Here is a 23,464-nt window from a genome sequence, read left to right as displayed (position 1 = left end):
ATTCTCTCAAACAGCTTCATGAGTTAGTCCCCGGGAATGCATTTCAATTAACAGGTGTGCCTTGTTAAAAGTAAATTCGAGAATGTCTTTCCTTCTTAATGTGTTTGAGCCAATCAGTTGTTTTGTGGCAAGGTAGGTGTGGTATACAGAAGATAGCCCTATTTAGTAAAATTCCAAGTCCATATTATGGCAAGAACAGCTCAAATAAGCAAAGAGAAATGACAGTCAATCCGGAAAAGTTCAAGAACTTTTAACGTTTCTTCAAGTGCAGTCGCAAAACCCATCAAGCGCTATGATGAAACTGGCTCTCATGAGGACCGCCACAGGAAAGGAAGACCCAGGTTTACCTCTGCTGCAGAGGACATGTTCATTAGAGTTACCAGCCTTAGAAATTGTATCCCAAATAAATGCTTCACAGAGTTCAAGTAACAGACACATCTCAACATCAACTGTTCATAGGAGACTGTGTGAATCAGGCCTTCATGGTCGAATTGCTGCAAAGAAACCACTACTAAAGGACACCAATAAGAAGAGACTTGCTTGGGCCAAGAAACATGAGCAATGGACATTAGACCGGTGGAAATCTGTCCTTTGGTCTGATGAGTCCAAATGTTTGATTTTTGGTTCCAACCGCTGTGTCTTTGTGAGACAGAGAGTAGGTTAACGGATGATCTCCGCATGTGTGGTTCCCACCATGAAGCATGGAGGAGGAGGAAGTGTGATAGTGTCACCAGCAAAGCACCCCCACACAATCTGTGATTTATTTTGATTTCAAGGCACACTTAACCAGCATGGCTACCACAGCATTCTGTAGTGATATGCCATCCCATCCCATCTGGTTTGCGCTTAGTGGGACTATCATTTGTTTTTCAACAGGACAATGACACAATACACACCTCCAGGCTTTGTAAGGGCTATTTGAATGAGTAGGTGTGTGTCCAAACTTTTAACTGGTACTGTACATATCTACCAAATTACCTCGTACCCCTGCACAATGAATCGGTTCTGGTATCTCGTGTGTATATATCATTACTCATTGTGTATTTATTCTTTGTTATTATTTTTCTATAACTTCTCTTTTTTCCTCTTTGCATTGTTGGGAATAGCCCATAATCATTTCACTGTTAGTCTACACCTGTTGTTTACGAAGCATGTGACAAATATTTGATTTGGTTTGATTAGACTTTACCAGTAGGCCTATGGTCTAATGATTCTTTTCAAGTACCCCTGTGGATAGGCCAAGTACCTCTGGTTGGGAACCACTGGTCTTTATTACAGTCTACTAGGCCTGTTTCCCCAGGTCATGTAGAGAGTGCTTGATTCGCCATTATTTCCACAGACCAGGAGTTTTGAGTGATCCAGGAAAATATGATATCATAAATGTAAATATATAACGTCGCCATTTACATTTCTCCAGCCTTGCAGGTGTTCATGTCTTTATTGGTAGTGACTAACAGGGTATGTTGGGGTGTCAGAGTGGTGTTTCCACAGTGATAGCAGGACACTTCCTATTAAAGGCTAGTTAAAGTGCCGTTAACAGTCTCAGGCTGTCCAATCAGCACTTGTTGCCATAGTGAAGTACTGTAGACACTATGCAAAGCCTGGGATGCACGTGCAGCTGTAGGCCATAGGGTGACTGAGTGATTAGTATAGAATGGTCAGGACTCAAGACTCTGACTTTGATCTGTCCATCACAAGGAGTCTTAGAGTAGGCATCAAAGCTATGCAGTGTGTCACAACAGAAGCCGGGTCCCAGATTGGTTTGTGCTATATAGCCAACTCATGTCAGTATACATAACCATCTGTACAGCTAACTCATGAAGGCATGACAGTGACAATCTGAGTCATGGCTACCATATCAGTATATACAAATAATATATATGCCATTTAGCAGACGCTTTTATCCAAAGCGACTTAGTCATTTGTGCATACATTCTACGTATGGGTGGTCCCGGGAATCGAACCCACTACCCTGGCGTTACAAGCGCCATGCTCTACAAACTGAGCTACAGAAGGACCAATAAATGTTTTAGCAGTTATAGAGACACAATTTGTATCACAGACTTATAGGCCTAGTCAATCATGGTTTGTTATTTCCTACTACAGTACAAGTTTATTTGTCAAGTCGAGACAAGGCATGGATTTCACTACTTAAACTAAACAGTGGACTATGTTGGACACGATCGTTGTTGGTTGAAGAGCCTCCTCTCCCTCTTCCCGTCTCCTCTCCTCTGCCACCCTGTCTTATTTATTCTACAGCGTGAGATGGCTATAGTTCCCTGGTTTCTACCTTATGATGTACATACAGTACCTTCGGAAAATATTCAGACCCCTTGACTTTTTCCATATTTTGTAACGTTACAGCCTTATTCTAAAATGTATTACGTTTTTTCCCCTCATCACTCTACACACAATACCCCATAATGACAAAGCAAAAACATGTTTTTATACATTTTTGCAAATTTATTACAAATAAAAAAACTGAAATATCACATTTACGTAAGTATTCAGAACTTTTACTCAGTACTTTGTTGAAGCACTTTTAGCAGCGATTACAGCATCAAGTCTTATTGGGTATGACTCTACAAGCTTGGCACACCCGTATTTGGGGAGTTTTCCCCCATTTTTCTCTGCAGATCCTCTCAAGCTCTGTCAGGTTGGATGGGGAGCGTTGCTGCACTGCTATTTTCAGGTTTTATCGACCCAGAGAATTTTGTTTCTCATGGTCTGAGAGTCTTAAGGTGTCTTTTGGCAAACTCCAAGTGGGTTGTCATGTGCCTTTTACTGAGGAGTGGCTTCTGTCTGGCCAGTCTACTATAAAGGCCTGGTTGGTGGAGTGTTGCAGAGATGGTTGTCCTTCTGTCCTTCTGTAAGGAACTTTGGAGCTCTGTCAGAGTGACCATCGGGTTCTTGGTCACCTCCCTGAACAAGGCCCTTCTCCCCCGATTGCTCAGTTTGGACTGGGCGGCTAGCTCTAGGAAGAGTCTTGGTGGTTCCAGACTTCTTCCATTTAAGAATGATGGAGGCCACTGTGTTCTTGGGGATCTTCTATGCTGCAGACATTTTTCGGTAGCCTTCCCCAAATCGGTGTCTCGACACAATCCTGTCTCGGAGCTATACGGACAATCCCCTCGGCCTCATGGCTTGGTTTTTGCTCTGACATGCACTGTCAACTATGGGACCTTATATAGACAGGTGTGTGCCTTTCCAAATCATGTCCAATCAATTGAATTTACCACATGTGGACTCCAATTAAGTTGTAGAAACATCTCAAGGATGATTAATGGAAACAGGATGAACTTGAGCTCAATTTCGAGTCTAATAGCAAAGGGTCTAAATACGTATGTAAATATGGTATTTCTGTTTTTTATATTTTATACATAAACTGTTTTCGTTTCATTATTATGGGGTATTGTGTGTAGATTGCTGACTTTTTTAAATTTATTTAATCCATTTTAGAATAAGGCAGTAACATAACAAAATGTGGAAAAAGTCAAGGGGTCTGAATACTTTCTGAAGGCTCTGTATGCAGCATTAAACCAGGGGAAAATTCAGCCTTGGCTTGGATCAAACACAATGCTCCCAGTTGGTTGTGTGTGTGTGGGCCTTGCCATCTCACCAGTTGCCGGCCACACTGTCTTTCTTTAGTGTGGGGTTACATTGTCATCTCCTCTTTAGTGTGGGGTTACATTGTCATCTCCTCTTTAGTGTGGGGTTACATTGTCATCTCCTCTTTAGTGTGGGGTTACATTGTATTGTCCTCTTTAGTGTGGGGTTACATTGTATTGTCCTCTTTAGTGTGGGGTTACATTGTATTGTCCTCTTTAGTGTGGGGTTACATTGTATTGTCCTCTTTAGTGTGGGGTTACATTGTATTGTCCTCTTTAGTGTGGGGTTACATTGTATTGTCCTCTTTAGTGTGGGGTTACATTGTATTGTCCTCTTTAGTGTGGGGTTACATTGTATTGTCCTCTTTAGTGTGGGGTTACATTGTCTTCTCCTCTTTAGTGTGGGGTTACATTGTCTTCTCCTCTTTAGTGTGGGGTTACATTGTCATCTCCTCTTTAGTGTGGGGTTACATTGTCTTGTCCTCTTTAGTATGGGGTTACATTGTCTTCTCCTCTTTAGTGTGGGGTTACATTGTCTTCTCTTTAGTGTGGGGTTACATTGTCTTGTCCTCTTTAGTGTGGGGTTACATTGTCATCTCCTCTTTAGTGTGGGGTTACATTGTATTGTCCTCTTTAGTGTGGGGTTACATTGTATTGTCCTCTTTAGTGTGGGGTTACATTGTCATCTTCTCTTTAGTGTGGGGTTACATTGTCATCTCCTCTTTAGTGTGGGGTTACATTGTCTTCTCCTCTTTAGTGTGGGGTTACATTGTCTTCTCCTCTTTAGTGTGGGGTTACATTGTCTTCTCCTCTTTAGTGTGGGGTTACATTGAAGAGAAGACAATGTACTGAATCAAAGGAATAATGTGTAACAGCGTTTTCCACATGGTTCTCTTCCTGTACCCCTCTGCTGTGTGTGTGTGTTTTTCCATATGGCATAAGGTTCTGTCCCTATGCCACCTGTATTGATAACAGCTGGGTGTGGATGGGAAGCTCTGATGGCCTCTACCTGGTTGACCTGGGCACCTCTGAGCTCCACATGACACTACTTTTCAGAGGTATGCTACTGCCCTCTGTGTGTGTGTGTGTGTGTGTGTGTGTGTGAGAGAATGAATGATGTGTCGATCTTGTGGGGAAAGGGGAAGAACAGCTTGGAAGATGAATAAGAATAACACCATGCACTGTATACTGTACATGAGTTATGACAGTATTTGTATTTATTATGGGATCCAGTATAGTGTGTCTCACTGACATATGCCCATGTGTATGATAGGTGTGTGTGTGTGTGTCTCACCGACATAGACCATGTGTATGATAAGAGTTAGTGGAGATGTGTGTGTGTGTGTGTGTGTGTGTGTGTGTTTCACCGACATAGACCATGTGTATGATAAGAGTTAGTGGAGATGTGTGTGTGTTTCACCGACATATGCCCATGTGTATGATAAGAGTTAGTGGAGATGTGTGTGTGTTTCACCGACATATGCCCATGTGTATGATAAGAGTTAGTGGAGATGTGTGTGTGTTTGCCTCACCGACATATGCCCATGTGTATGATAAGAGTTAGTGGAGATGTGTGTGTGTTTGCCTCACCGACATATGCCCATGTGTATGATAAGAGTTAGTGGAGATAGGTGTGTGTGTTTGCCTCACCGACATATGCCCATGTGTATGATAAGAGTTAGTGGAGATGTGTGTGTGTTTGCCTCACCGACATATGCCCATGTGTATGATAAGAGTTAGTGGAGATAGGTGTGTGTGTTTGCCTCACCTACATAGACCTTGGTGTCAGATAAGTCCCTGAGATTTATGGTTTTACCCTTCAGCAGACATTTGTATTCCACCCTTATTATTTGTTAGCTATTATCCCACTCTGTCTCTCTTATAGACTACCCCAACTTGAGCATCACCATGGCTGGATCATGGGCCATGTCCCAAGGACTGGATAACAGTGTAAGTAAATCACCATTGAGACCTGCTTCACTGTTGTCATGGGCCATGTCCCAATGACTGAATAACAGTGTGAGTAAATCACTATTAGACCTGCTTCACTATTGTTTCACTTCACTGAATAGGAATTTAGGACAAAAGCAAGACGGAGGGGGAGGCAGACAGACACGGATGTAATTCCCTGAAATTAGGCCTACCTTACACTGTAACACATAATTGCCTCTCATTCATAACAGAAAAACGTACTTTCCTCCTGGATGCAAACCACAGGCAACCCTTGTAAAGCCTTTACATCTCCCATAGTCCTAGTCTCGTGAAACCATAAACTGCTAATTGCATAGTTACACTGAACCTACATTATTTTTATATGTGAATTCTCTAAGACGCTCAAAATTAAGTATAGGGAACAAAAGTTTGAAAACAGTGTATTTTAAAAAAATATTTTTTTGTATGGAGTAAAATGTCAGTTGTAAAAAAATATATATTATTATGAAAAATGAGCAGCTTCCAAGAGGTGTGGAAAATACTCCGAGGTATGGGAATTGGACAGAATGGTGGAGGAATACAACACACAGGTCCTCTCAGAGCTAGATAAGATAGTGAGCAGTGCGTCTCACACAGCTCTGTTCTCTACATAAAAACATCAGTTATGACCCAGATGCAGACAACGTCAATTAACAATGGTTTAATTGTATTTATTTTAATAACATTTATTTAACTAGGAAAGTCAGTTAAGAACACATTTTTATTTACAATGACGGCCTAGGAACAGTGGGTTAACTGCCTTGCTCAGGGGCAGAATGGCAGAATTTTACCTTGTCAGCTCGGGGATGAGATCTATAAACGTTTCGGTTACTGGCCCAACGCTCTAACCACTAGGCTACCTGATGCCCAAATAATCCAACAGTGGCAGGCCATAGACAGGTCAAGGCAGGCAGGGGCAACGGTAGCAGACGGCAGGCAGGGTCAGGGTAGGCAGAGGCCAATAATCCAGAGTTCGGGCAAAGGTACAGGTCGGCAGGCAGGCTCAGGGTCAGGGGCAGGCAGAGTGGCCAGGCAGGCAGGGTCAGGGGCAGGCAGAGTGGCCAGGCAGGCAGGGTCAGGGGCAGGCAGATTGGTCAAAACCAGGAGGGAGAGAAAAAGAGAGACTGGGAAAAGCAGGACACAAAAACGCTGGTTGACAAACAAGACGAACTGGCAACAAACAAACAGAGAACACAGGTATAAATACACAGGAGATAATGGGGAACATGGACAACACCTGGAAGGGGGTGGAGACAATCACAAAGACAGGTGAAACAGATCAGGGTGTGACAAAAAGATTGTCGCCTCTATAGTGTGGATCCCTGGATATACATCCCTGACTTGTTTGGAAATGTCCCTTCTCATACCACTTTGACTTGATTTACTACATATATAGTAGGGATGTGACAAATGGAAATGTTTTCTTAACGTTTAAACTGCAGTTATTTTTAAAATCTGTTTTCCGTTAAAGCGATAAGAAAAATGTATAAAATGTAAATTCACAATACAGCTGCGTCGATGCCAGCAACAGTTTAGGTCTCACGGTACGTCCCTTTCAGATGGTTAAGCATTGCACCTGTACTACCATTATTGTACCTAAATTCCACTTCACAAAGTTTGCATTTCCTTTTCATTTAACTTGTTTTTTTATTTTTTTATTTTTTATTTCACCTTTATTTAACCAGGTAGGCTAGTTGAGAACAAGTTCTCATTTACAACTGCGACCTGGCCAAGATAAAGCATAGCAGTGTGAACAGGCAACACAGTTACACATGGAGTAAACAATAAACAAGTCAATAACACAGTAGAAAGAAAAGTATTGCCATACATCACCCGCTCCTGTCGCTTGCCTTTCTCTGTAATTTTTTCCAACTGTTAACGACGATGACGTAGTGGTGAAGAATTGATTCCTCAACTCAACTTAAAAATACGGAATCTTAAGAGAATATTGACACTCAGGAATGGGAGTCAACTCTGGTGTCGACTCCCATTTCTGAGTATCAATATTCTCTTAAGATTCAGTAGTTTTGGAATGGAGGATACTGATCAGTTGCCGCACTTCTGAGAACACAAACACTCACATCTTTCTTTGAGAGCTAGCGAGGGATGGAAAAAGAGGGAGAGGCACAGTATAGGCAGGTCGGTCACCTGGCAGAGATAGTCAGAACTGTGCGCTAGGCCTTTCTATCTGCAATCAAAGGCCGTATCTCGCAATTTCTTGCCATTCAATGTCTCACAACTTCAGTAAAGCAGGACCTATCATCAATGAATAAGCTAGGATACTGAGATGAGCGCGATGCAACACTTCGGTCACACACAGTAGCTTGAAAACTATTATGGACTACAAAGTAGAGCACAGCTGCGAGCTGCCCAGTGACACGAGCTTACCAGACGAGCTAAATAACTTCTATGTTTGCTTCGAAGCAAGCAACACTGAAGCGTGCGTGAGAGCATCAGCTGTTCCGGACGACTGTGTGATTACGCTCTCCGTAGCCGATGTGAGTAAGACCTTTAAACAGGTCAACATTCACAAGGCCACAGGGCCAGATGGATTACCAGGATGTTTACTCTGAGCATGCGCTGACCAATTGGCAAGTGTCTTCACTGACATTTTCAACCTGTCCCTGACCGAGTCTGTAATACCAACATGTTTCAAGCAGACCACCATAGTCCATGTGCCCAAGAACACCAAGGTAACCTACCTAAATGACTACCGACCAGTAGCACTCACGTCTGTAGCCATGAAGTGCTTTGAAAGGCTGGTCATGGATCACATCAACACCATTATCCCAGAAAGCCTAGACCAACTCCAATTTGCATACTGCCCCGACAGATCCACAGATGATCTGTTGCCCTTTCCCACCTTGACAAAAGGATGCTATTTTTATTTAACCAGGTAGGCTAGTTGAGAACAAGTTCTGATTTACAACTGCGACCTGGCCAAGATAAAGCAAAGCAGTGCGACACAAACAAAAACACAGAGTTACACATGGGATAAACAAACATACAGTCAATAATACAATAGAGAAATATATACAGTGTGTGCAAATGAGGTAGGATAAGGGGGGGTGAGGCAATAAATAGGCCATAGTGGCGAAATTATTACAAGTATGGCAAATTAAACACTGGGTTGATAGATATGCAGAAGATGAGTGTGCAAGTCGCAATACTGGGGTGCAAAGGAGCAAAATAAATAACAATATGGTGATGAGGTAGTTGAATGGGCTATTTACAGATTGGCTATGTACAGATGCAGTGATCCGTGAGCTGCTCTGACAGCTGGTGCTTAAAGCTAGTGAGGGAGATATGAGTCTCCAGCTTCAGTGATTTGTGCAGTTCGTTCCAGTCATTGGCAGCAGAGAACTGCAAGGAATGGTGGCCGAAGAAGGAATTGGCTTTGGGGGTGACCAGTGAAATATACCTGCTGGGGCGTGTGCTGCGGGTGGGTGCTGCTATGGTGACCAGTAAGCTGAGATAAGGCTGGGCTTTACCGAGCAACGACTTATAGATGACCTGGAGCCAGTGGTGGGTAGTATATGGGGCTTTGGTGACAAAACGGATGGCACTGTGATAGACTGCATCCAATTTGCTGAGTAGAGTGTTGGAGGCTATTTTGTAAATGACATCGTCGAAGTCAAGAGTTCGGTAGGACAGTCAGTTTTGCTAGGGTATGTTTGGCAGCATAAGTGAAGGATGCTTTGTTGCGAAATAGGAAGCCAATTCTAGATTTAATTTTGGACGGGAGATGCTTAATACTATTCATTGACTACAGCTCAGCGTTCAACACCATAGTGCCCTCAAAGCTCATCACTAAGCTAAGGATGCTGGGACTAAACACCTCCCTCTGCAACTGGATCTTGGACTTCCTGATGGGCCGCCCCCAGGTGGTAAGTGTAGGTAACAACACATCTGCCACTGATCCTCAACACAGGGGCCCCTCAGGGGTGTGTGCTCAGTACGCTCCTGTATTCCCTGTTCATCCATGATTGCATGGCCAAGCACAACTCCAACACCATCATTAAGTCTGCAGAGGACACAACAGCCTGATCACAGACAACAATGAGACAGCCGATAGGGAGTTCAGAGACCTGACAGTGTGTTGCCAGGATAACAACCTCTCCCTCAACGTGATCAATACAAAGGAGATGATTGTGGACTACAGAAAAAGGAGTTCCGAGCACACCCCCATTCTCATCGATGGGGCTGTTGTGGAGCAGGTTGAGAGCTTCAAGTTCCTTGATGTCCACATCACCAATAAGCTATCATGGTCCAAACACACCAAGACAGTCATGAAGTGGGCACGACAACGCCCATTCCCCCTCAGGAGACTGAAAAGATTTGGCATGGGTCCTCAGATCCTCAAAAAGTTCCACAGCTGCACCATCGAGAGCAACTGGTTACATCACCGCCTGGTATGGCAACTGCTCGGCCTCCGATCGCAAGGCACTACAGAGGGTAGTATGTACGGCCCAGTACATCACTGGGAACAAGCTTCCTGCCATCCAGGACCTTTATACCAGGCGGTGTCAGAGGTTGGCCCAAAAAATTGCCAAGGGCTCCAGCCACCCCAGTCATAGACTGTTCTCTCTGCTACCGCACGGTAAGCTGTACCGGAGCGCCAAAAAGGCTTCTTAGCGTCACCTGAGACGTCTGCGTCCCACCCAGCCATCAGGAAATGCAAATGCGCTACGCCAAATGCTAATAGCACTCGTTAAAACTCAAACGTTCATTAAAACACACATGCAGGGTACTGAATTAAAGCTACACTCGTTGTGAATCTAGCCAACAAGTCAGATTTTTAAAATGCTTTTCGGCGAAAGCATGAGAAGCTATTATCTGATAGCATGCAACACCCCGAAATACCTGAAGGGGACCTAAACAAAAGAATTTGCGTAGCCGGCGCTACACAAAACGCAGAAATAAAATATAAAACATTCATTACCTTTGACGAGCTTCTTTGTTGGCACTCCTATATGTCCCATAAACATCACTATTGGGTCTTTTTTTCAGATTAAATCGGTCCACATATACCCCAAATATCCATCTATGAAAACTATGTGATCCAGAAAAAAACACAGTTTCAAAACGCAACGTCATTTTTTAAAATTAAAAAAGTTGCCTAAAAACTTTCACAAAACACTTCAAAATGCTTTTGTAATCCAACTTTAGGTATTAGTAAACGTTAATAATCTATCAAATTGATCACAGGGCGATGTGTATTCAATAGCTCCACGTCTTCAAATCATGGTCGGAAATCTCTCTTCCAAAACATCCTGTCGTACACCGGATGGTATAGGGTCTCTCTTCTTCGTTTGACCAAGGAACAACCTCCAGGCAATTGCCAAGACTGGCGACATCGTGTGGAAGCTGTAGGACTTGTAAACTCGGAGCCATCTATTTAGCTGTGCCATAGACAATAAATGCAACTGGCGCATTGATATTTTTTCCACTTTTTGGTGATCAGTTTTCCTTGGGCTTTTCGACAACACACGTTCTGTTATAGTCACAGCCGTGATTTAACCAGTTTTAGAAACGTCAGAGTGTTTTCTATCCACACATACTAATCATATGCATATACTATATTCCTGGCATGAGTAGCAGGACGCTGAAATGTTGCGAAATTTTTTAAAGAATGTTAGAAAAAGTAAGCCATAGCCTTACCTTAAGAGGTTTTACCCCCAAGCCATAAGACATGCATTGTCCCACCCCAACCCCCATTTTTACACTGCAACTACTCTCTGTTTATTTTCCATGCATAGTCACTTTACCTACATGTACATATTTCCTAAATTACCTCGACTAACCGGTGCCCCCACACGTTGACTCTGTACCAGAACCTACTGTATATAGCCTCACTGCTGTTATTTTATTGTTGCTCTTTAATTATTTTTAATGATTTCTTTCTTAAATCTGCATTGTTGGTTAAGGGCTTGCTTGTAAGTAAGCATTTCACTGTAATTCCTGTTGTATTCGGCGCATGTGACAAATAACATTTGATTTTTATCTGTGCATGTGCACGGGGCTCGCTTCGTGCTTCAACGCTCTTAGTTGTTGTGGAAATTGACCCACTATGCTATTTACTTTCTGTTTACTTTTCTTAACGTTAAAACGGAACCCAAACCGCCTGCCGCGTGCGCCATCGTACATAAAAAGCATTTTTTGCCCCCACACCAAACACGATCACGACACGCAGGTTAAAATATCAAAACAAACACCGAACCAATTACTTTGGGGACAGGTCGAAAAGCATGAAACATTTATGGCAATTTAGCTAGATAGCTTGCACTTGCTAGCTAATTTGTCCTATTTAGCTAGCTTGCTGTTGCTAGCTAATTTGTCCTGGGATATAAACATTGAGTTGTTATTTTACCTGAAATGCACAAGGTCCTCTAGTCCGAAAATTAATCCACACATAAAACGGTCAACCGAATAATTTCTTGTCATCTCTCCTCCTTCTAGGTTTTTTCTTTTCTTGACTTTATATTGCAATTGGCAACTTTCATAAATTAGGTGCATTACCGCCATTAACCTTGTTCGTCTATCACTCATCCACGTAGGTATAACCAATGAGGAGATGGCACGTGGGTACCTGCTTCTATAAACCAATGAAGAGATGGGAGAGGCAGGACTTGCAGCGCGATCTGCGTCACAAATAGAACTGACTTCTATTTTAGCCCTTACTAATAACCCAGACGCGCGCGAGCAGTGGGTGCGATAATTGAATAATATAGATTTCTACATTTATTTTGCAACGCGAGTGGTGTAGTCATCCTGCTAACGTTAAGGATCCCAATTTCGTTTAAGTGTTTAAACGTTCACACCACTAATATATAGTACTTATCATACAGTACATTTGTCAATGACCTATGCTCCTCACAGAGTAAAAGGGTTCAGGTACAGTACTCACATAATTTCATTTTCTCTCTCTCCCCCTCCTCCAGATGATCTTTGTGGTGACCTCTCTATTTGAGGCCCTGGTGTCTGTATTGGAGGTGAGACTGCTGGGGTCAGGGTCCGTGGACAGCCTCTGTCAGCACCTGGAGGGGCTCTCCGTCATGCCCAGGTTTGTGTTTGTTTGTGTGTACTTCTGTTACCTTCTGGGGAAGACCCTGTTTGGGGTCGAGGCTATATCTGTATAGTGGACACAGGGTTCGCACTAGGTGCGTGAGGTGCTTAAAGTACTTGAATTTGGCACTCTGAAATCCAAGTACTGGATTCCTTGAAAATCAGAAATGTACTCAAGCTGATACTTAAAATGTACTTGAATTAAAAAGAGAGTAGAACAGAAAATCATCAAATATATTACAAAAATATTACAAAAACGTATTGGTCTTGCTAATTCGTTTTCAGGCAGAATATCGAGTTTTACAGAAATGACTGATTAGGCGCCAAACGTCACATCTATAGCATCCCCCAAACAAAAAAAACCTGACTCTCGGAGAATGAGTGTACAACTGGTAAATAGTTGCTGATATTTCAGTCAGATGTCTAGCTAGCCAGGTAGCTCAAGGTTATTAACCAGGTAGCTAGCTTTAACTAGCTGGCTAGAAGGATGAAGTTAGAAGCTAACATAGAAGGAGCCTGACCTTAGCAGCGGAAGTTGACTGAAATTAAGTTAGCTATAATCAAAAGATGGGCTACTATAAGTTCTCATAACAAAATACATTTTCTTTACTGAGAGTAGTGAGATAGACCGTGATTAGTCAGGCTGCAATGAAAGAGGCAAAAGAGATGCACAGAGAGAGGAAGCATCATCAGTACTGACGTGCCGCTCATGTATGTTGTAAATAAGTAGTGGAACACGTATTATTGAGTAGAACTTGTAAGGTAGTGATGAATAGTACGTTTTTTTTTTCATGAGGTTGTGGCGATATACTGGCACCCGGTGGCGACTAGAAACAATGGCATAATAGGAACCATTACATATTGATGGTCCTTGAAAATAAATATTAGTGCTTGAAAAAGTACTTGGAAGTCCTTGAATTTGACTTGCCACTGTCTGTACGAACCATGTGAACATCTCTAACAAATGAGTGTCTGTTCATCAAAAACCGTGTAATCTCTAATGAATAAAGTGTGAACTGTAAAGAATGTCTGAGCTCATGTTTGGCCAAGACTTTACAAAGAGAAATACGTAGTTGGACACTATTGCACTGATGCCATACAATTAACAACCAATGTTTTGACAGCAAACTGTCTTCAGCTTGACCTTACAGCACTGTGAAAAATAAGATGTACATTTCACAATTATGTAACCATGGCATGTATGGATGGTTTTGCAGGGTTAAACAGAAAGTTATACGGTTGGGCCCTGTACACACATTGGTTCAAACCAATAACTTACATGCATGTGTATCTATGGTGGTTCAAACCCCATTCACTAAACCGGTTGCTGCTTGAGGTGTGTTGGCACCATTAGCTCAGTGTAATTGGACACGTTTACTCATAAAAGAGTAGCAGGATAGAGAAACAGCACTGAGGCTTGTTCTCCCTCTCACGCAGATGCATGCCAGGGCAACCGACTGGCACGCATTGTGTGAGTACGTGGGTAGGGGTACTTTACTTTACAGGGTCTCTCCATTGCCATCGTGTGTGTGTGTTCCTCTAATGCAGATGCATGCCAGGGCACCCGACTGGTACCACCCAGCCTGTGTGTGTGTTCCGGTACTTTACTTTACAGCTGACTGTGTGCCCCCCTACGCTCAATCTCCATCCCCTCCTGGTCTCTCTGCTATTACCATCTTAAAGACCTATTCTGAACCTTTTATACTGTGTAGTTTTGTGATGAGTCAACAGTATCATACTGCTGAGAAAGTGGGTGGTGGGGGTTATTCATCCATAACCATCCATTGGAAAATGCAACACACACACAGCTTTTTTATTTCCAGTAGCCAAGGAGCAATTTAGTTTTTTCCTCTTCCTCCTTTTAGTGCCCCTCTGATGCCTGAATCTCCTCTCAACGCTGAGTTGAAAAAGAAGGGTCCTAAACCTCCCACAAAAACAGGTCAGCAGCAAGTATCAACCCTCCCAGTTTACCCCCCCCCACACACACACACACAAACACTGGGCTTGCCCCTTCACACATAAACACACTAATGCACACAACCACATGTTATAGCCCACACAGTGTTACCCAAGAACCACTGTTGAATGAATTTGAGTTTGTGGTTCGGTATGGGTCAGAGTGTAGTGCTAGCAACAGCAGGGTTTGTGGGTTAGGTTTCCATTGGGGTCACATATGCTAAAATACATGTGTAAAATATGCACTCACTTGGATAAAAGTGTCTACTAAATGGCATATAACAGTATTACTGTAGACATATATATTATTAAAAGGATTTACCGGTCCGTGGTTTTCTTTTATGATTGGCATGTCCACTGCTTAGTTTGGCTACAGGTCACCTCCCTTAAACTATATCATGTTCCATAGTGGGATTCTACATCTATTATTACTAGAGATACTGTAACTTCTTCCCCTGGCTAATTGCAGCCGCATAGACTAGAGCTACTGATCATCATTATCTGAAAATATAGTTGGAAGGATGGAATTATTACATTATCTACCTCTGCATAACAGATGGGATGGTCAAACTTCTGGACAGACATGTTTTCTACCTCTGCATATCAGTGGATACCCATGAAACATACATTATTAGATTCCTCTCAGTTCCTGTGTATTGCACATACAGAGTTTGCCTGACGACTCATCCTGAATTTAATTCCACTGCTCTGTTGGTTGCTCCACAGAAGAAACGTTAATGGAAGTGGTGTTTGGCTGGAGAAATGTGGATGGGTCGTCAGGCTAATACAGAATTGTACAAAAAGGAATATATGTTGTGTGTTCACTGAAATTATACTACCAGTGATGTAGATGCATTATTTGAGAAAAACTTTGATCTCAGTTCCTCAGATTGCACAAACAGAGTTGACTTCATTGATACCATTATCACTTATCATAGATGAGCTTATAACTTTGTACGACTCAGTTGGTAGAGCATGGCACTTCCACATCCAGGGTTGTGGGTTCGATTCCCAGGGTCAACCTGTAAGGTTCTGCTTTTCTTTTCTTCGTCAACCTTGTGTTTATTTTCTTTGTGTTCTTGAACGTAGGCCTGTTTCTTTGTGTTCTGTAGCATAGCCCTGTCTTTCATTTTTGATACCGCCCTGACTGCGTTCAACAACTTGAAACGCCTCTTCACCTCAGCTCCTGTCCTTCACCAACCTGATCCGACCCTTCCTTTCACCCTGGAGGTGGATGCCTCCGAAGTAGGAGTAGGAGCCATACTCTCTCAGCGGGTGGGAACACCTCCCAAATCACATCCCTGTGCCTTCTTCTCCCCCGCTGAGAGGAATTACGATGTGGGAAACAGAGAACTCCTCACCATCAAGCTGGCCCTTGAGGAGTGGCACCACTGGTTGGAGGGCGTACAACATCCCTTTCTCTTCCTAACAGGTCATCGTAATCTGGAACATATCAGAGGGGCCAAGAGTTTAAACTCCAGACAAGCCCGCTGGGCTCTCTTCTTCACACGCTTTCATTTTCATGTTAATTTCATCCCTGGACTCCCGGATGGCGCAGTGGTCTAAGGCACATTGCATTGCTAGCTGTGTCACCAGAGATTCTGGGTTCGAGCGCAGGCTCTGTCGCAGCCAGCCGCGACCGGGAGGCTCATGGGGCGGAGCACAATTGGCCCAGCGTCGTTTGGGTTGGGGAGGGTTTGGCCGGCAGGGATATCCTTGTCTCATCGCGCACTAGCGACTCCTGTGTCGGGCCGGGCGCAGTGCACGCTGACCAGGTCGCCAGGTGTACGGTGTTTCCTCCGACACATTGGTGCGGCTGGCTTACGGGTTGGATGAGCATAGTGTCAAGAAGCAGTGCGGCTTGGTTGGGTTGTGTTTCGGAGGACGCATGGCTCTCGACCTTCGCCTCTCCCGAGTCCGTTTGGGAATTGCGGCAATGAGACAAGCCTGTAACTACTACCAATCGGATACCATAAAATTGGGGAGAAAAAGGGGTAAAATAATAAAAATATACAATTTTAAAAAGTTACATCCCTGGAAAGAAAAATGTAAAAGCTGATGTTCTCTCCCGACAGTTTGACCTTCCGACCAGTAACTCAGACCCTACACCCATTCCTCCTTCCTCTTGCATTATGGGACCGGTACAGTGCGATGTTCACTCTGCCATACAAAAAGCCCTAACCTCTGACCCGGCTCCTCCTAAGACACCAGCTGGGAAGAGTTACGTACCTGCAGCTGTTAGACTCCAACTGATGCAATGATGTCACACGTCCTTGGGGTCAGGACATCCGGACATTACACGAACCACCAAACTTCTAGCCCGGAAGTTCTGGTGGTCCTCAATGGCATCCGACGTAAGGGATTACGTACTCTCATGTCCTGTCTGCGCCCAAACCTAAAGCCCTCGTCATCTCCCTTCCGGGAAGCTTCAACCTTTGCCAATCCCTCACAGACCTTGGTCCCACATAGCTGTAGACTTCATCCCAGACTTTCCTGAATCCTCTGGTAACACCACCATCCTTGTCATTGTAGACTATTTTTCAAAAATGTGTTGTCTGGTTCCTCCACCTCATCTACCTAACGCCATGGAATTGGCGGAGTGTATGTTCCAGCAGATGTTCCGTCTGTATGGGATTCCGGAGTACATCGTCTCTGACTGCAGGCCCCAGTTTGTCTTCCGGGTGTGGCAATCCTTCTGCGACTGACTGGGGGTCGCCCTCAACCTCTCCTCCGGATACCATCCCCAGACCAACAGGCAGACGGAACGCCTGAACCAAGAAATAGGGAAGTACCTCCGCCAACAATGTTCTGCCTCTGCACAAGGCTGGAGTCGGTATATGGCCTGGGCCGAATACGCTCAGAACTCACTCATGCACTCATCCCTCCACCTTACTCCGTTTCAGTGTGTCCTTGGTTACCAACCCCCCATGTTTCCCTGGGAGGCAGAGCCTGGTACTGTCCCAGCTGTTGAATGACTGCTTTCGGCGTAGTGAGCGGGTATGGGAGACAGCTCACCGGCCTACGCCACTCTTTCACCCCGGACAGTGTGTGTGGCTCTCTACCAGAGACAACCGGCTCCGCCTCCCCAGCAAAAAGTTCTGTCCTCGCTTCATTGGTCCCTTCAAGATAACTCATTGCATCAACCATGTCACATACTGCCTCATGTTACCCCGTCAATACAAAATCTCCTCGTCCTTCCGTCAGAGGGGAACCTGCCTACGCCATAAGGGCCATTTGTGATTTCAAACGCCTGAGAGGTCGCATCCACTCCCTAGTGGACTGGGAAGGTTATGGGCCTGAAGACCGGTCCTGTGTCCCCGAAGGGGGGCACGTAGCGTTCATTTTCATTTTTGTTCATTGATTTCACCTGTGTTGGTTTCTCACCTGGTCTCATCAGGTCGTGTCTTGATCAGTAGATACAGTGAGGTCATGTGTTGTTCAGTAGGGCTTGTTCAGTAGATACAGTGAGGCCGTGTCTTGTTCAGTAGATATAGTGAGGTTGTGTCTTGTTCAGTAGATACAGTGAGGTCATGTCTGGTTCAGTAGATATAGTGAGGTTGTGTCTTGTTCAGTAGATACAGGGAGGTCATGTCTGGTTCAGTAGATACAGTGAGGCCATGTCTTGTTCAGTAGATACAGTGAGGCCGTGTCTTGTTCAGTAGATACAGTGAGGCCGTGTCTTGTTCAGTATATATAGTGAGGCCGTGTCTTGTTCAGTAGATACAGTGAGGTTGTGTCTTGATCAGTAGATACAGTGAGGCCGTGTCTTGTTCAGTAGATACAGTGAGGTTGTGTCTTGGTCAGTAGATACAGTGAGGTCATGTCTTGTTCAGTAGATATAGTGAGGCCATGTCTTGTTCAGTAGATACAGTGAGGTTGTGTCTTGTTCAGTATATATAGTGAGGTCGTGTCTTGTTCAGTAGATACATTGAGGTCATGTCTTGTTCAGTAGATACAGTGAGGCCGTGTCTTGTTCAGTAGATACAATGAGGTCGTGTCTTGTTCAGTAGATACAGTGAGGCCATGTCTTGTTCAGTATATATAGTGAGGCCGTGTCTTGTTCAGTAGATACAGTGAGGCCGTGTCTTGTTCAGTAGATACAGTGAGGCCGTGTCTTGTTCAGTAGATACAGTGAGGTTGTGTCTTGATCAGTAGATACAGTGAGGTCATGTCTTGTTCAGTAGATACAGTGAGGCCATGTCTTGTTCAGTAGATACAGTGAGGTTGTGTCTTGATCATTAGATACAGTGAGGTCATGTCTTGTTCAGTAGATATAGTGAGGCCATGTCTTGTTCAGTAGATACAGTGAGGTCATGTCTGGTTCAGTAGATACAGTGAGGTCATGTCTTGTTCAGTAGATACAGGGAGGTCATGTCTTGTTCAGTAGATACAGTGAGGCCGTGTCTTGTTCAGTAGATACAGTGAGGCCGTGTCTTGTTCAGTAGATACAGTGAGGCCGTGTCTTGTTCAGTAGATACAGTGAGATCGTGTCTTGTTCAGTAGATATAGTGAGGCCGTGTCTTGTTCAGTAGATACAGTGAGGCCGTGTCTTGTTCAGTAGATACAGTGAGGTCATTTCTTGTTCAGTAGATACAGTGAGGTCATGTCTTGTTCAGTAGATACAGTGAGGCCGTGTCTTGTTCAGTAGATACAGTGAGGCCGTGTCTTGTTCAGTAGATAAAGTGACAGATCTGTGGTGTATAATTAGACCCTGGAAGCTCTGGCTCTACTCTGTTGGAGACAGTAGCACAGACTGTTTTACACTACAGACAGTTCGTTCCACACACACACACGCACACACGCACGCACACACACACACACACACACACACACACACACACACACACACACACACACACACACACACACACACACACACACACACACACACACACACACACACACACACACACACACACACACACACACACACAGAGAGAGACTGATTTACACACTGCCATTACACACAGTTAGTGCTAACAGAAATCTACTGTTAAAGAACATGGCTCCCCAGAGTGTGTGTGTGTGTGTGGCTCGGCCTACACCGTGCTCAACCCTAGAAAACTTTCCTAGGATTCCCGTAATTCATGGCCATTTGCTGTTTTGATTATACACATACTATATATACCATGGAGAATACAAACACAAGGAGTTTGCGGTGAATACACGCAGGCAGGCACGCATGTTTGCATGAAGGCAGGCAGGCAGCCACTTAGGTAGACAGGCACGCAGGCAGGCACTTAGGTAGACAGGCACGCAGGCAGGCACTTAGGTAGACAGGCACGCAGGCAGGCACTTAGGTAGACAGGCACACAGGCAGGCACTTAGGTAGACAGGCAGGCAGGCACTTAGGTAGACAGGCAGGCAGGCACTTAGGTAGACAGGCACGCAGGCAGGCACTTAGGTAGACAGGCACGTAGGCAGGCACTTAGGTAGACAGGCACGCAGGCAGGCACTTCGGTAGACAGGCACGTAGACAGGCACTTAGGTAGACAGGCACGCAGGCAGGCACTTCGGTAGATAGGCACGCAGGCAGGCATTTAGGTAGACAGGCACGCAGGCAGACACTTAGGTAGACAGGCAGGCAGGCAGGCACTTAGGTAGACAGGCAGGCAGGCACTTAGGTAGACAGGCAGGCAGGCACTTAGGTAGACAGGCACGCAGGCAGGCACTTAGGTAGACAGGCACGTAGGCAGGCACTTAGGTAGACAGGCACGCAGGCAGGCACTTCGGTAGACAGGCACGTAGACAGGCACTTAGGTAGACAGGCACGCAGGCAGGCACTTCGGTAGATAGGCACGCAGGCAGGCATTTAGGTAGACAGGCACGCAGGCAGGCACTTAGGTAGACAGGCACGCAGGCAGGCACTTAGGTAGACAGGCACACAGGCAGGCACTTAGGTAGACAGGCACGTAGACAGGCACGTAGACAGGCACTTAGGTAGACAGGCACGTAGACAGGCACGTAGACAGGCACTTAGGTAGACAGGCACGCAGGCAGGCACTTCGGTAGACAGGCCCGCAGGCAGGCACTTCGGTAGACAGGCACGTAGGCAGGCACTTAGGTAGACAGGCACGCAGGCAGGCACTTAGGTATACAGGCACGCAGGCAGGCACTTAGGTAGACAGGCACGCAGGCAGGCTCTTAGATAGACAGGCACGCAGGCAGGCACTTAGGTAGACAGGCACGTAGGCAGGCACTTAGGTAGACAGGCACGCAGGCAGGCACTTAAGTAGACAGGCACGCAGGCAGGCAGGAATGAAGGCAGGCAGACAGACATATAGATAGATAGATAGATGGGCAGACAGACACATGAATGGATGCTAGGTAGACAGGTAGACATTCAGGCAGGTTCAGCTAGTGTTCTTCATACTAGGAGAGAACAGTAAAACAGGCAAAACGTCAGTACAGGGACAAATCACAGATTATTATAAAGGGAAATCCAGCCACGTTGCGGACAGTGACGCCTTGCTCCTGGACAAGCTAAACACCTTCTTTGCTCACCTTGAGGAAAACATAGCTCCGCTAACGCGGGCCACTGCCGCTCACGGGGACTGTGAGCTCCTGTTCTCCGTGGTCGACGTGAGTAAGAAATGTAAGCGTTTTAGCCCTCGCAAGGCTGCCGGTCAAGACGGAATCCCTAGCCAAGTCCTCAGAGCATGCGCAGACCAGCTGTCTGGAGTGTGTGCGGACATATTCAATCTCTCCCTGTCCCAGTCTGTTGTCTCCACTTGCTTCAAGATGTCTACCATTGTTCCTGTACCCAAGAAAGTAAAGGTAACTGAATTTTAAGATGATGGCCGCATAGCACTCACTTCTGTCGTCATGAAGTGCTTTGAGACATTAGTTTTCATATCACCTCCACCCTACCCGACACCCTAGATCCACTCCAGTTTGCATACTGCTCCAACAGATCCATGGCTGATGCAATTGCCATTGCACTGCACACGGCCCTCCCCCATCTGGACAAGAGGAATGCCTACAGTTGAAGTCAGAAGTTCATATACACTTAGGTTAACATTTGTTTTTCAACCACTCCACAAATGTATTGTTAACAATCTATAGTTTTGGCAAGTCTGTTAGGACATCTACTTTGTGCATGACACAAGTAATTTTTCCGAAGGATTATTTAACTTATAATTCACTATATCACAATTCCAGTGGGTCAGAGGTTTACATACACTAACTTTACTGTGCCTTTAAACAGCTTGGAAAATTCCAGAAAATTATGTTATGGCTTTAGAAGCTTCTGATAGGCTAATTGACATAATTTGGGTCAATTGGAGGTGTACCTGTGGATGTATTTCAAGTCCTACCTTCAAACTCAGTGCTTCTTTGCTTGACATCATGGGAAAATCAAAAGAAATCAGCCAAGACCTTAGGGAAAAAATTGTACACCTCCAAAAGTCTGGTTCATCCTTGGGAGCAATTTCCAAACGCCTGAAGGTACCACGTTCATCTGTACAAACAATAGTACACAAGTATAAACACCATGGGACCACACAGCCGTCATACCGCTCAGGAAGGAGACGCGCTCTGTCTCCTAGAGATGAATGTACTTTGTTGCGAAAAGTGCAACTCAATCCCAGAACAACAGCAAAGGACCTTGTGAAGATGCTGGAGGAAACCGGTACAAAAGTATCTATATCCACAGTAAAACAGTAAAACAAGTCTCAAGGCATCAGTCAGGAAGTTAAAGCTTGGTCGCAAATTGGTCTTCCAAATGGACAATGACCCCAAGCATACTTCCAAAGTTGTGGCAAAATGGCATAAGGACAACAAAGTCAAGATATTAGAGTGGCCATCGCAACACCCTAACCTCAATCCCATGGAACATTTGTGGGCAGAACTGAAAAGGCGTGTGCGAGCAAGGAGGCCTACAAACTTTACTCATTTACACCAGCTCTGTCAGGAGGAATGTGCCAAAATTCACCCAACTTATTATGGGAAGCTTGTGGAAGGCTACCCGAAACGTTTGACCCATGTTAAATTTCATATGGCTTATATCCCGCTATCGGGATCGATATGACAACAGCCAGTGAAAGTGCAGGGCGCCAAATTCAAAACAACAGAAATCTCTTAAAACTTGTTGGGGCCGTGGTTCCGAGGTGGGAACATAAATCAGCGGAAATTTCAAGTGCGCCACGTATAGTTTTTGATAAAACGCAAACTTTCATTAAAATGCACATACAATGTACTGAATTAAAGCTACACTCGTTGTGAATCTATCCACCAAGTCAGATTTGTAAAATGCTTTTCGGCGAAAGCATGAGAAGCTATTATCTGATAGCATGTATCCCCCAAAATACTTCAACGTCACCTAACGACAGATTTTGCGATAGCCAGGGGCTACTCAAAACGCAGAAATAAAATATAAAACATTCATTACCTTTGACGAGCTTCTTTCTTGGCACTCCTAGATGTCCCATAAACATCATTTTGGGTCTTTTTTCGATTAAATCGGTCCATATATAGCCTAGATATCGATCTAGGAACACTGTGTGAACAACGGAAAAAAATAGCGTTTTCTAATGTAACGTCATTTTTTTAAATTAAAAAAGTCGACGATAAACTTTCACAAAACACTTCGAAATACTTTTGTAATGCAACTTTAGGTATTAGTACACGTTAATAAGCGATAAAATTGATAACGAGGCGATGTCAATTCTATAGGTGTCCGTCTGGAAATGCTGTCCGGATAAATCTCAACCAAAATATCCGGTCGGACACCGGAAGAAATGCGCTGCCTTGCGTCTGTTTGACCAAGAAACAAATAGTTGGCAAATGACAAGACTCTAGACAATGTGTGGAAGCTGTAGGTATTGCAACCTCGACCTCATTTAATCCGGTTCACCTTTAACAAT

At 44.5% G+C, this 23,464-nt stretch overlaps 1 protein-coding gene across 2 annotated transcripts in view; it reads left to right on the top strand.

The window, feature by feature from the left end:
- Positions 1-23,464, top strand: part of wdr27 (WD repeat domain 27) — a 171,476-nt gene that overhangs the window by 5,932 nt on the left and 142,080 nt on the right. For both annotated transcript variants that reach the window (XM_035801061.2, XM_035801060.2), the window contains exons 10-13: positions 4,551-4,666; positions 5,494-5,558; positions 12,521-12,642; positions 14,510-14,583. In XM_035801061.2, the coding sequence (XP_035656954.1) occupies positions 4,551-4,666; positions 5,494-5,558; positions 12,521-12,642; positions 14,510-14,583 (377 nt within the window). The remainder of the gene's footprint in view (positions 1-4,550; positions 4,667-5,493; positions 5,559-12,520; positions 12,643-14,509; positions 14,584-23,464) is intronic.

Source organism: Oncorhynchus keta, chromosome 24 (assembly GCF_023373465.1).
Source record: "Oncorhynchus keta strain PuntledgeMale-10-30-2019 chromosome 24, Oket_V2, whole genome shotgun sequence".
In the NCBI taxonomy this organism is placed as follows: Eukaryota; Metazoa; Chordata; class Actinopteri; order Salmoniformes; family Salmonidae; genus Oncorhynchus; species Oncorhynchus keta.
This window is presented reverse-complemented; position numbering and strand designations above follow the sequence as displayed.